The sequence below is a fragment of the Centruroides sculpturatus genome, unplaced genomic scaffold (assembly GCF_000671375.1).
Source record: "Centruroides sculpturatus isolate CEXI.00-Female unplaced genomic scaffold, Cexi_2.0 scaffold1817, whole genome shotgun sequence".
Classification (NCBI taxonomy): Eukaryota; Metazoa; Arthropoda; class Arachnida; order Scorpiones; family Buthidae; genus Centruroides; species Centruroides sculpturatus.
In genome coordinates, this window is record NW_019386127.1 from 39,895 (window position 1) to 55,801 (window position 15,907).

Genomic DNA, 15,907 nt, shown 5'->3' on the forward strand with positions numbered 1-15,907 from the left:
CTGTCATCAACAAGAGCACACTTAATTGTAATTTTAAGATGAAAATTTTATAGGGAAAAGTATAATAGATTGTAATGAATGCATTTTGTATGATATAATTAAAAATATAAATTTACAAAGAATAAAATAGGACTGTACATGTAAGAAAAATGAAATTGTTTAGTCTGGAAGTTTTCTAATGGTGACCATGCAGAGTTCAGTAACTATGTAAAGGTAGTAATGATGGATGGTATCTGCCACAACAAAGTAACAATGTTATAACTTTGTCTGCTTTAAGAAAGAAGTTTGTTTTAGTGACATTTTGTACTATTAAAACTGTGTTATATTATAATCTTGAGCATTTAATTAAATTAAAAATTTAAAAAAAAAAATATGGAAAATGACTTTTCCTATTCCAATTCTCAAATATATATTTTTTTTGTGATGTGTCAATTCTTCACTTTTAACATTAGTTTTTCTTTGAATCAGTTAATCAAAAATTATTCATTTATTATAAACATTATTATGCTTTAAAAGTAAAATATATGAATACAATGCTAAATTTTATTGCAAAAATGATTAAATGGTATTTGTTATATTTAAGTGTTGAATATAGCATTCTTTAATTGTATGTAAAATAATGAAATGTAGCTGTTGAGTTGTAAATAGCACAAAAAGTATTTTATAAAAAAACTGTTTATTAGAAAAACAAAATACGAGATTGAATATAAGATTTACAATTAACTAGGCAATTCTTTTCTTGACTAAAATGATATAATTGTTTGTATTGTTTCATATACAGTATATGTAAACACATAAACAAACAAGATTTTTAATTAGTTTATTTTTTCAAAACTGATGTTGAAAATCATGAATTTGATTTTTGTATTATATATCCAGATCTTTAAAAATTTTCAATAATCATTTTAAGGATCCAGATAAAATTTTAAATATTGCTTTATGAAACAAAAATAATTAGTTTCAAATATATTATTAGTTTTTTTAAACTATATAGACTAACAGAAAACAGATGTTTTCTATTTAAATTCTTCTGTCTTCTTTATAAGAAAAAATTTTTTAGTGTAGCATTATTAAATTAATAAATTTCTTAACTGTAGTTTAATTTTTACTTAGTAAACATGTTTGATATTATCATCAAAATAAGTTCTGAAATTTTCACTATGTAGATTTAAAATTTTAAAAATTGTACTTCAAATTTATTAATATACTTTATTTTGAATTTTTTTGATTGTGTGTGAAATTCTATATTTCATAATTAATGTCAAACTTGATGAATGGTTTTTCTTTGAGTTTCCTTTATTAGTTTTATCTTTAAATATTGCAAATGAATTTTCTTATAAATAATTTATTTCAACATTATATCTTACAAAAGTCTGTTTTATATTTATTATTACATTGTTCATCAAAGAAAATGATAGAAATTTTTCTAGTATTGTATTTCTTATAATTGAATACAGTCAACCCCCCATAACACGGGTTCCTATAGTTCGGATTCCTATATCATGGCAAAAAAATTGCGACAGTATTCATACAAACATGCTAAAGAAAACTCATATAATTCGGTAAAATGTCATCGCCGACTCGTGTTGTGACAGGATTGGTTGAATCTAGACCAATAGCGGATATTGTACAAACCGTTGAGTTTAAACGAGCAGCGGACCTACTAAAAACTATTTATTATTTAACGTCCATAAAAATTATATTTATATTAATGATGTTTCCAAAGTTCAGCGAATTTTTCGCAAAAAAAAATAATTTATCAGGAAGCACGCGAGTGCCATTCGATGACAAGCTCCATGACAAAACAAGCTTAAGCAATGGCGTAGTCAAACGGTGCACACTCGGTAAGTAATCCTATGATTTTTTGTTTATAGCATAGTTTATATGGATTTTCCCAAAAAATTATACGTAATTTGGAAATGTTGAGTCGAATTAGTCTAGAATCGATTAATTTTATGGAAGAAACCTTTCAAACAGCCATAGTCTGTAAACTGCATATGTGCCGGGCTGTGATTGGTTGGACTCATAGAAAATGGATTCATAAAAACCGGAACGTATCTACCGTGTTATATGGGGTCGACCTGTACTGCTGAGAAAGCAAATGTTACCTTTATATAGATCATCTATTTCAGAGATGATACCTTATTATCTTTAAATTTTTTATTTATTCATCTAATAAATTAAAAAACTTTTGTAATCAAATAGTCATTATACAGAGAAAATAGTTAAATTTAAATTTTGTTTTATTTTAAAATTTGTAAATTTGTTTTTGTGAATTTTTAACTCAGATCAACTATACTGGTATCTTATTTCAATCTTTAGTTCAGTTTTATGTTTTGTATCTTACTATTTTGAAACAATGATCAAAAATGTTTTAAACAAAATTTGTTTTTCTTGTAATGAAGATAAGTGTGTATACATAAGTATATATAAATGAGTTAATTTTCTTGTTTCATTTTTATTATGACATATAATTCAGTTTATTTAAAATTTATCCTTTTATAACAGAATAATAAAACAATGTCATTCAACATTTAATTAAAATTGAATTAATAGCTTTGATTCATTGAAAAGCTACATGAGATAATGTACATTGTGGACACTGTCAAATTTCATGAATTTATCATGTGAACAATATTTGTATTCAACCACAATTAAATAATTTTAAATCCTTACAGTATAGAAAGAAAATTAAATTTACTCATTCCACATTCAGCACTTTATGCTAATGTTTAAAAATAATTATAGTAAACAACTTTATTATTTCTTTTTAACTAAATTTCTTTGCTACTTTTAATTGTAAAATGTATTTAAAGAAATTAATGCCTTTACATAAAAAAAATTTAATGTCTGGTACTTGGTGTTTGCTTGTACAATTGTACTTGCATTCTAGACTAACCACAAAGAATTAATTAATTTGGTTAAGAAAAAAATTCTTACTAATAAAAAATACTGTGGAAACATGAAAAATGAAAGATAATATAATAAAAATTATAGACAAAGAGATACAAAATAAAACATTTAATTTTGAAATTCAATCCAAGATGTTCATTGATAAAATTTTGTATTTTTTTTAATACACAATATATAATATTTTTTAATGTTAATGTAAAAAAGTGCAAAATTATTTTATAATCCACCTTTTTATACAAGATAAAAGATAAATTAACTAAATCAATTAATTTTTTAACATTTATATTTATTTTTTTTAAATGTTTTATCTTCTCATATAATGTTTTTTATTATTACAGTTAAAATAAATCCAGTTGTATATTTAAATAAAAATTTTAGAATGCAATAATTGGAATATACAAATATCTTCATAATTTATTAATATTTAACAAAAGAAACTGCCAATAAGCAAAATATTAAATATGTATATGTTAGGAAAATCATGCTCTTCAAAAATTTTCTAGAATAAATATTAATAAAGAACAATGATTTTTCTTAGAATAACTGTTTGAAAATTTTTTTTGTAAGTTATTAAATGAAGGATATTGCTTACATCTCTCAAAATTATCAAATGAATCATAAAATGGAAATTTGTATAAATTTTCTATAATTCTTATTTCATATTTTGCATGTGTAATAGACTCTGTGTATATTATTTTATCAATATGTGAAGAAGTCAATTGATTGAGAATATAATCTTTATTTTAATTTATAGCAGCTTTTCTGATTATCATTGGAAATTTGAGCATTAAAAAAATATTCAATCCTATAATTAAGCTTTATTATTTAGGAAAACTTCATACAAGAAAAAATGATACATTTTGTATATCAAATTTGAAGTATCTATCACTAAATTGGCACATATTGCAATGAAATGCCAATCATTACATTGAAAATTTATCTTTTCATTAGAATTATTAATAATTACAGAATATACTTTTTGGAAAATAATGCTGATCAAGGAGAAATTTAATAGGTTTAATGATTAATGTTAATAACATTAAAAACATAAATTTGCATAAAATGTTTATACAACGTTACATTATACTAAAAATTCCAGACCTAGTTTTTACAGTTGAATGACAGTGGTTATGATAGCAAACAGTTCCAGTTATCATACTGATGGCTTGACAGACTAGTGTGAACAATTCTGATTTTTCAGAAAGTGACTGGATTAGCTAAGTGAATCCAGTCATAAAATGAATTCTGATATTACATCAGTGTGATTGGAACAATATCATCATTGCTAGAATATATTTATTTTTTTAATAAGAAATTTAAACAAAAATTATGAATATTTATATGTTTGTTCTTATCTGGTTACTTATGTATAATCAGAATTTTGAATTGTTTTCAATATGATTTTTGCAGAAATATCTTGCACAAAAATTTTGAGGCACTAATATCTCAGTAATATGGATATTGCAAGAGTATATACAGGTATACCTCGCCTTACGTCGGTAATTGGTTCCAGGAAAACGACTTAAGTCGAAAAACGACGTAAGTCGAGGTATACCTGTATAAACACAATGAAACACTTGGAACAGATGTGTGAAGAATAAATCTTTGTAGGATTTTTGAGAACAAAATTATCAGGCATAAGTAGTAGAATTTTTCAAGTATGCTGTAATAAATGATTTTATTTTTGTATTTTAGGTTTTGTTTGAATGAAATATTAAAAAGTGAAATTTGAGTGATTTGAGTCTGTTTGACAGTTTTCATTTTTAAAGCTTTGAGAATTTAATTTTCTGATATACAGTACATCTAATTAAATTAAGAAACTTTTTTTCGTGTAAATTTATATAAGGCATTTTAAAAAGTTTTAAGTGAAATTATGAACTTTTGTTATTTGATGTAAATATTAATCAAATTTCTTACTCAAATAATCTATTTTAATTGTATATGTTGCAATCATAAATTGTATTCTGTTATATCAATACACTTTTAAAATTTGATTTATATCTGTCAATCTAAAAGTAAGACTGATCATAGAGAAATACTTATGTTTGCAAATTCATTCTTAAAATTACATAACATTCTGAAAACCTATATGATGATTTTTTTCTATCTATATCCTATATATCAGATTTATATAGTTATGCAATTAAGACTGTAATATTCCATAGAGAATTAGTTAAAATTATAAGGTTACATTTTTATTATAGAATTTATCAAATTATAAATTGATTTAAGTATAACTTAGACTAAACAACCATTTAATTTATGCAAGTCTAGAAATATTTGGAATTAGATTGATACATAATTATTTTGTCTAAATTCTATTTATATTAAAATTTGAATTCAACAGTTATTAAATAGCAGACAATTTGCTCATTTATTTATTTAGCCATAGTTAGTTTTTATTTACACATTAAATGTTTTTAATTAAGAATAAATTTGCATACAAACAAATATACTTATTATATAACAATATCTTAATTAAGAAATATGCTTTGTCAACATTATTATTGATCTTGAAAATCTTATATTATGATTATGAACCATAAGGTTTAAAAATTTTTCTTGTATATATTTAATAATGATTTTGTTCCTGTATTTGACTTTTATAGGGTGTTATCAATCTAAAATATTTTGAAAATATAAAAAAAAATCCATACTAACATCTAATAGAATTATTTGATAATTTTTGTTTAGCATTATGTGTACAGTACATAGGCTGTACTGAAACTAATGCTTGTCAGATTATAAGGACTGGTTCTCACTCTGTAGTGGTAACCAGCAAAGTCATGATGTGGTCTGACATCATGACAACTACTACAACAGAAAGGTTGAGTTGATCACAACTTTTATTGTGACTGCAAGCAGAAAAATTAAGTATTGATCAATACAATAGCATCATTTACATTGTCAGTATTCAACACATCAAATTCAATGCCAACCCAGCCTTTCCAACATACACCATATGGACAAGTCATTCAGTGACATGCTACAGTAATGAGAACAACACTTCAGCTTCTGTGTTGTAAGCCATTATGGAAGCTGTTATGAGTGAGAACAAGCCTTACCTCCTTTATTAACAAATGATATACAACTATATACATGTGTAGAGTAACTCTGTTTTGTGTTTTGCTTTGAGTAATTTTGTCTCAAACATTGTAGTAATCAGAATTGTCTCCACTTGTAAAAATGCATTTGTACTATTTTTCAAGCCACTTTAGAAAGTGTGGGGTATTCTTTCACTCAGTAGCTGTTATGTCTTGCACTTTGCCTGTATCATTGAAGTGCCAACTCTATAGGCTTTCCTTTATTTGACCACACATGTGGAAGTTGGAGAATGTGAGATTACGGCTGTAAGGGGATGTGGCATTACTGATCATCCCATTTATTCATAAATCTGATGTTACCAAAGAAGTGTGGGGTCATGCATTATTGAGATGAAACTGGATTATATTCATGTGTTTCTAGAATGTTTTTTGAAGTAATTCAATGTAGTAAACACTGTTCATTGTTGTTGTGTGCTTTAGGAAATTATGCAAAATTACTCCCTTTGTCATTCCAGAAGACATTTGCTAACTAATCTCCAAAAAACCAATAACGGTGCATTTTCTCAAAAAATAAACTGTTACTAACGTTTTTGAACAATAAAGTTCTTCCTCAAGTGAGAAATGGACAAAAAATTGAAGAAAAATTTGAAGGAACACTTCGTTATATCGCGGTGTGCTGTTGATGTTTTACATTTGATATAATCCTGTGTGCTGAATGCTGGTTTTTGAATTTCTTTGTCTTGGGGTGATGGAGTGTCACCTACTCTATTAACTGAGTCTTATGTCTCTGGGTCATAAAGGGTCATTATCAGTGCAAACATTTTTGAAAAAAGATTTGGCTTCAAATATTGCTAAATTTAAAAAATATGTAAAGTGTTTTTTTTTCCTCTTTCAAATCAGATGTTAACTAATGAGGAACATACTTGGCACACATTTTCTGGTATTCCAAGATGTGGATAATCTGCTGGACAGCACTGCTGAAAAAACTTGGCTGTGGTCACAATCTGTTGCACAGTGATGTGCTATCATGTTGTTCATCCTATTTTGGTTTTTATCAGTGATTACTGTCAATGGCTTTCTACTTTGTGGTTTGTTTTCAATGCTGATTTAACTTCTTTTTAAAGTTTTTTTTTTTTTTTTTATCAATCTTTACACATTAGTCATCATATATACGTCAATTGTCACCTCACTATACATATTTCAAAGCATTTTGTGGATGTTGACAAAACATTCTTTTTTGGTCAAGAATTTGATGACAGCTTTTTCATTCTTTTTCATAGTCATGATTTGGCAAAGAATTAAGGAAAGAAATTATTAACACCTAGAATTAAAAAAATTCTAGGCAGCATATATTGTAGCATATATTGTAACTGATATTGTAAAGGCATTATATTTGGGTTAATAGTATTGAAGGAAAGATCAAACAGGCATTACTTTCAGAACAACTCTTGTATGCTTCTTTGAAAATGGGATTTTATTCTCTCTTTGTATTTGAGAATATAAATTTCTTGTTTAAAGTTTAAATTGTGATAGCAAATTGGTCCAAATTATAGCTCAGTTCTTCATTAAAAGTGTTGTTATATAAAATCATTTCCATTGCAATGTGCAGTGTTTTTGGATCAACAGAATAAATTCCAAAACAGATCTTAAGATTTTCCTAAATTGCAACTTGTAATTTACATGTTGCAATTTTAGCAATATTTAAATGTTAATTTAGCTGATTTATTATCAGGAAGAATAATTTACTTAATTAATTAATAGCAGTATGTTATAATCTTTTCTATAACCAATGTATTAAGTGTTAAAATGTTTTCTAAATTTGACACAAGCATCTTGTTACTCATTATATATAATACAAACTTTGTACAAATTAAAGTTTGTACTGTACTGTACAAAATTTGTATAGTACAAACTCTTAAATTTCAATAATTTAAAACTTTATGTAATTTACTTAGTAAATTTTCAATAATCTGATTTATGTTAACAATAGTTGTTTAAATTTCACATATATTTAATTTATTATGGAGGTTGTAATCTTTTCAAAATAACCAACCCTAACAAATAGCTATTTCAGTCTGAGTTTTAAATTCAATTTTTTTCCTAGAGCAATATTTAATATTGCTATATTATATATGTATGTTACAAATATATAAATGTCTGGATATATGTAAAATATAAATATATCCAGACATATATAAANAAAAATATGAATACTATATACAGTTGTAACCCGGCGCGTGGAGTCATGAAAAATCTATAAATTTATTTTAATGAGTATTTTATAAATGTCGCATTATAAATTTTAAGCAAGACGATAACAAAGTTTATGAATATCCGGCCATATATATATCCGGATGACCTTCAGTCTAATATCAGGATAAGTGGCATTCTATTATTTGTTTTGTTTGTGTTCCTGGTATTAGTTTAAACGTAAGTGAGTTTTGAGAATGATAATGATTTCATGACGTCACAATGAAAATAAACAATATTGAGGACACCATATTCAATTTCCTTCGTAAAGTTAGTTGTTTTGAAAATACGTCAGTTTTTTTTAAATAAAAACGGATCTTCATTACTAAAGGTGAAATAAAGATAACAGTTCGACATTCGAGGATGAAAAAAATATGTTAAACCGTTACAACATTTCTAACGTATTACTAAGAATGTTACGTAAAAATGGTATCAGTATATATATAAGCAAAATAATGTCGCATTAATGAGAAAAGCGGTCTGAACTACGTAACCTTATTCATGACCTTGTTTATTTGTGACCTTATAAACGAGCCTGACGAAGTTTTAAGGGCATTCAACAAGGTCGTATTTAACGCTATCGATAGTATTGACAAAAATAGCATATATAAAAAATGTAAAGTAAAAATACGAGACATTTTATTTTTAATTTATTATAAAAAAGGTCTACAGTATTATCAAATCTGAAATGTTTAATTATATGTCAAATAAATTCATGTTTTTTTCCCTTCCTTAGTTAAATGATTTTAAAATGAATAAACGTTTTACAGCGATACTAAATACTAAAGATTCGGTTTCACATTATCTTAAAAAGTTTTTATCTTTCTAATTTACTAAGGAAGGGAAATTAATATGTATCCAAGCAATAATGTTTAATATTTAAATTTTCCTTAAAGCTTAAATATTAGATAAGTAATCGTAAGATTTATTACGTGAAAAAAATATATATGATTAATTAATGTAGAAACTAAGGAAGCTAAAATAAACATATGACATATTTTCTATGATTTTAAAAAGTGTTTTGTAATAATTAAATGATTTATGTTTAAAAATCCTCAAAAATTTTAATTATCATTCGATAATATAAGAATTAAATTTATAAATTTAAAAAAATAAACATTTTAAATTAGCGATAAAAAAAATACAAGTTGTAAAAACGTAAATACGATAATATATTAACATATTTTAAATGTAATAACAAAATAAACAAGTAATTTTATACTCGTTTGCATAAAAAACAATAAATTGTTCACTTATTTATCGATTATATCGAATTAATCGCGTTACTTTTATGTGTAATCGATTAATCGATTACAAATAAATGTATCGAATTAGCAAAAATGGCGTTGCGTTTCTGCAAATCGGAAATATTGTATTGCAGTAAGCAATTTTCACAATGTAAACGGCAAAATTTAACAAATATAAATTCGCCGAATTAACATGTAATTTAAGAAAATAACAACTACGATAATAATAATAAAAATAAAAAATAAAATAATAATATAAATTATGTTACATCTCGATATCAGTTTTGCTAACGACATAATTGGCTACCAGGGGGCGCTTAGTGTTGACGTGAGTACGTTGATGTTGTTATAAAGCTTTTTTTTTTTTATTGTTGGAAAGAATTTATGATTGACAATATTATTAACATTCCATAATCATATTTATGTGTTATACGTGCGAATGTTCAATTATGCTTACCGTATTTGCACGGTATCATCCACATTTGATGCTACAGTTGTTTTCAATGACGCAATCACCACCTACACACTACGAGTTTTTTGGATTTTTTTTAAGTCGGATTTGATAAAGCCCTAATTAATTGGTTAATACGAAACAATTGAGTACTTTTAGTGCCTTAATATATGTTATTTGGAGCCACAAATGAACTTGGCATCGTTTGACAATTGTCGCTGTTGGGCCCCACCCAACTAATTTGTTCCTGATGTTAACTACAATGGTTGCTGGATTTTATGAAACGAGCGAAGTGTATACTCGCGGAACTGATTTTTACACTGAGCTTAGTTTCTGTGTCCATGATCATTTACCATGCATGTTCCACGGTAAGTACATATTAAAACCATGTCCAGAAATTCTAACTTAAGTCTTATATCTATCATGTCATGCCAACACATCACTTGAGAAAAAAAACTCTTTAATTTCTTACAATATTACAAAAGTTTAATGATGTATTCCGTGTAATAATTAATATTTATGACGTTAGACTCGATTATATGTCTGAGAAACCTTTCTTGGTTGGTGACAGTTACATACCATATGTCAAGACATTCTTTTTGTTTTTTAAGTCTGCATCTAGTCAAAAGTGAGTTTGGTTAGATTTAATTCTTTTGTATGTCTTGACAACTTAAAATTTTATGGTAAAATGTTATATATGTATATATATGTAGATTTAAAAAATTCCTATTTGGGTGAGGTGGACGAAACCGATTTCCAGAGCAGGATTGTGAGAAACTGAATGTGTTAAGCGGACATCTTCTAGCAAACCCATCTTTGCTGCTGTTAAAACTAAGTATTACTTTCTTATAATTTTGTGCTGGAAATTGATTTCGTTCACCTTGTTTGTTAAGTATATCCAGTTTTGATTTTAGTTAGTTTGGTTATGGATTGTTTTGGGTGAGGCTTATGAAACCAATTTCCAATGAGGGATTATGAGAAAATGAATGTTTTCAGCAGGCATCTTTGGGCAAACTGACCTTCCCCGCTGTTAAAACGAGGGATCGCTTTTTTATAATTTTGTGCTGGAAATTGGTTTCCTTCACTTTGTTTATTAAGTATACCCAGTTTTGATTTAGTTAGATTATGGATTGTTTTGGGTTTTAAATGTTTTGTAGTTTTGATCCGTAATCTTTTTAAATTAGAATTTATGCGTAATTTATATTTTTTCCGAGTAAAGTTATATAGGAATTGGGGTTTTTAAATTTTGTATGCCTTATGCTTTTATGAGAAAAATACCATTTTGATTGTTTTTCTTAAATGTCTTTCATTTTTCATTTTCAAAATGTGATGATCGTCATTTAAAATAAATTATAGGCAATTTTCTGCCAGAAATGATATGTTTAGATTGATTTAAAAGCAAGTTATGAACCTAATTATTATTAATTTAAAATTTATTTTAATTCAGAAAGAGTTTCATCTAAAAATAGATATTCATGTATACATTATATGTAAAATAGACATGTTAATAATACTAAATTGCAACAGGTTACTATAATTTGATTTAATCTCTGTGGGGAAATTTTAATGATATTAGAAATATTAAATTGACTGATTACAATGAAATAGCTTTGTATAAAATATTTAGATTTTAGAAAAATGTGGATGAATAAACGTTGTCACATGCCATTGATCACAACATAATTTATATGTTAATATTATTTAATGTACTGTGCAGAAAAAAATTTATTCAGTTGATGAAATATAACAATATATAATAAAAAGATATTTTTAAACAATAGTTGAAATAAGTAGTCTTATTATTTTTGCATATAATTTTTTTTATACTAGAAAATACTGTATGTAATGTAAAGTTTGATTTAATGACCAATTACTTTTGACTCATAAAAAATTTGAAAACCATACAGTTTCATGTTAAAATTTTATTTATTTTCAGTTGTGTTCTAAATTATTATTCAAATAATTTAAAAATTTAATTCTGTCATCAACAAGAGCACACTTAATTGTAATTTTAAGATGAAAATTTTATAGGGAAAAGTATAATAGATTGTAATGAATGCATTTTGTATGATATAATTAAAAATATAAATTTACAAAGAATAAAATAGGACTGTACATGTAAGAAAAATGAAATTGTTTAGTCTGGAAGTTTTCTAATGGTGACCATGCAGAGTTCAGTAACTATGTAAAGGTAGTAATGATGGATGGTATCTGCCACAACAAAGTAACAATGTTATAACTTTGTCTGCTTTAAGAAAGAAGTTTGTTTTAGTGACATTTTGTACTATTAAAACTGTGTTATATTATAATCTTGAGCATTTAATTAAATTAAAAATTTAAAAAAAAAAATATGGAAAATGACTTTTCCTATTCCAATTCTCAAATATATATTTTTTTTGTGATGTGTCAATTCTTCACTTTTAACATTAGTTTTTCTTTGAATCAGTTAATCAAAAATTATTCATTTATTATAAACATTATTATGCTTTAAAAGTAAAATATATGAATACAATGCTAAATTTTATTGCAAAAATGATTAAATGGTATTTGTTATATTTAAGTGTTGAATATAGCATTCTTTAATTGTATGTAAAATAATGAAATGTAGCTGTTGAGTTGTAAATAGCACAAAAAGTATTTTATAAAAAAACTGTTTATTAGAAAAACAAAATACGAGATTGAATATAAGATTTACAATTAACTAGGCAATTCTTTTCTTGACTAAAATGATATAATTGTTTGTATTGTTTCATATACAGTATATGTAAACACATAAACAAACAAGATTTTTAATTAGTTTATTTTTTCAAAACTGATGTTGAAAATCATGAATTTGATTTTTGTATTATATATCCAGATCTTTAAAAATTTTCAATAATCATTTTAAGGATCCAGATAAAATTTTAAATATTGCTTTATGAAACAAAAATAATTAGTTTCAAATATATTATTAGTTTTTTTAAACTATATAGACTAACAGAAAACAGATGTTTTCTATTTAAATTCTTCTGTCTTCTTTATAAGAAAAAATTTTTTAGTGTAGCATTATTAAATTAATAAATTTCTTAACTGTAGTTTAATTTTTACTTAGTAAACATGTTTGATATTATCATCAAAATAAGTTCTGAAATTTTCACTATGTAGATTTAAAATTTTAAAAATTGTACTTCAAATTTATTAATATACTTTATTTTGAATTTTTTTGATTGTGTGTGAAATTCTATATTTCATAATTAATGTCAAACTTGATGAATGGTTTTTCTTTGAGTTTCCTTTATTAGTTTTATCTTTAAATATTGCAAATGAATTTTCTTATAAATAATTTATTTCAACATTATATCTTACAAAAGTCTGTTTTATATTTATTATTACATTGTTCATCAAAGAAAATGATAGAAATTTTTCTAGTATTGTATTTCTTATAATTGAATACAGTCAACCCCCCATAACACGGGTTCCTATAGTTCGGATTCCTATATCATGGCAAAAAAATTGCGACAGTATTCATACAAACATGCTAAAGAAAACTCATATAATTCGGTAAAATGTCATCGCCGACTCGTGTTGTGACAGGATTGGTTGAATCTAGACCAATAGCGGATATTGTACAAACCGTTGAGTTTAAACGAGCAGCGGACCTACTAAAAACTATTTATTATTTAACGTCCATAAAAATTATATTTATATTAATGATGTTTCCAAAGTTCAGCGAATTTTTCGCAAAAAAAAATAATTTATCAGGAAGCACGCGAGTGCCATTCGATGACAAGCTCCATGACAAAACAAGCTTAAGCAATGGCGTAGTCAAACGGTGCACACTCGGTAAGTAATCCTATGATTTTTTGTTTATAGCATAGTTTATATGGATTTTCCCAAAAAATTATACGTAATTTGGAAATGTTGAGTCGAATTAGTCTAGAATCGATTAATTTTATGGAAGAAACCTTTCAAACAGCCATAGTCTGTAAACTGCATATGTGCCGGGCTGTGATTGGTTGGACTCATAGAAAATGGATTCATAAAAACCGGAACGTATCTACCGTGTTATATGGGGTCGACCTGTACTGCTGAGAAAGCAAATGTTACCTTTATATAGATCATCTATTTCAGAGATGATACCTTATTATCTTTAAATTTTTTATTTATTCATCTAATAAATTAAAAAACTTTTGTAATCAAATAGTCATTATACAGAGAAAATAGTTAAATTTAAATTTTGTTTTATTTTAAAATTTGTAAATTTGTTTTTGTGAATTTTTAACTCAGATCAACTATACTGGTATCTTATTTCAATCTTTAGTTCAGTTTTATGTTTTGTATCTTACTATTTTGAAACAATGATCAAAAATGTTTTAAACAAAATTTGTTTTTCTTGTAATGAAGATAAGTGTGTATACATAAGTATATATAAATGAGTTAATTTTCTTGTTTCATTTTTATTATGACATATAATTCAGTTTATTTAAAATTTATCCTTTTATAACAGAATAATAAAACAATGTCATTCAACATTTAATTAAAATTGAATTAATAGCTTTGATTCATTGAAAAGCTACATGAGATAATGTACATTGTGGACACTGTCAAATTTCATGAATTTATCATGTGAACAATATTTGTATTCAACCACAATTAAATAATTTTAAATCCTTACAGTATAGAAAGAAAATTAAATTTACTCATTCCACATTCAGCACTTTATGCTAATGTTTAAAAATAATTATAGTAAACAACTTTATTATTTCTTTTTAACTAAATTTCTTTGCTACTTTTAATTGTAAAATGTATTTAAAGAAATTAATGCCTTTACATAAAAAAAATTTAATGTCTGGTACTTGGTGTTTGCTTGTACAATTGTACTTGCATTCTAGACTAACCACAAAGAATTAATTAATTTGGTTAAGAAAAAAATTCTTACTAATAAAAAATACTGTGGAAACATGAAAAATGAAAGATAATATAATAAAAATTATAGACAAAGAGATACAAAATAAAACATTTAATTTTGAAATTCAATCCAAGATGTTCATTGATAAAATTTTGTATTTTTTTTAATACACAATATATAATATTTTTTAATGTTAATGTAAAAAAGTGCAAAATTATTTTATAATCCACCTTTTTATACAAGATAAAAGATAAATTAACTAAATCAATTAATTTTTTAACATTTATATTTATTTTTTTTAAATGTTTTATCTTCTCATATAATGTTTTTTATTATTACAGTTAAAATAAATCCAGTTGTATATTTAAATAAAAATTTTAGAATGCAATAATTGGAATATACAAATATCTTCATAATTTATTAATATTTAACAAAAGAAACTGCCAATAAGCAAAATATTAAATATGTATATGTTAGGAAAATCATGCTCTTCAAAAATTTTCTAGAATAAATATTAATAAAGAACAATGATTTTTCTTAGAATAACTGTTTGAAAATTTTTTTGTAAGTTATTAAATGAAGGATATTGCTTACATCTCTCAAAATTATCAAATGAATCATAAAATGGAAATTTGTATAAATTTTCTATAATTCTTATTTCATATTTTGCATGTGTAATAGACTCTGTGTATATTATTTTATCAATATGTGAAGAAGTCAATTGATTGAGAATATAATCTTTATTTTAATTTATAGCAGCTTTTCTGATTATCATTGGAAATTTGAGCATTAAAAAAATATTCAATCCTATAATTAAGCTTTATTATTTAGGAAAACTTCATACAAGAAAAAATGATACATTTTGTATATCAAATTTGAAGTATCTATCACTAAATTGGCACATATTGCAATGAAATGCCAATCATTACATTGAAAATTTATCTTTTCATTAGAATTATTAATAATTACAGAATATACTTTTTGGAAAATAATGCTGATCAAGGAGAAATTTAATAGGTTTAATGATTAATGTTAATAACATTAAAAACATAAATTTGCATAAAATGTTTATACAACGTTACATTATACTAAAAATTCCAGACCTAGTTTTTAC

The 15,907-nt window shown here is 24.9% G+C and overlaps 1 protein-coding gene across 1 annotated transcript in view; it reads left to right on the forward strand.

The window, feature by feature from the left end:
* The first annotated feature begins 9,789 nt into the window (after window positions 1–9,789).
* LOC111613730 overlaps window positions 9,790–15,907 on the forward strand; it is a 61,265-nt gene continuing 55,147 nt past the window's right edge. Inside the window, exon 1 of the mRNA XM_023355071.1 lies at window positions 9,790–10,273. Coding sequence (XP_023210839.1) covers window positions 10,156–10,273 — 118 coding nt within the window. The 5' untranslated portion in view covers window positions 9,790–10,155. The remainder of the gene's footprint in view (window positions 10,274–15,907) is intronic.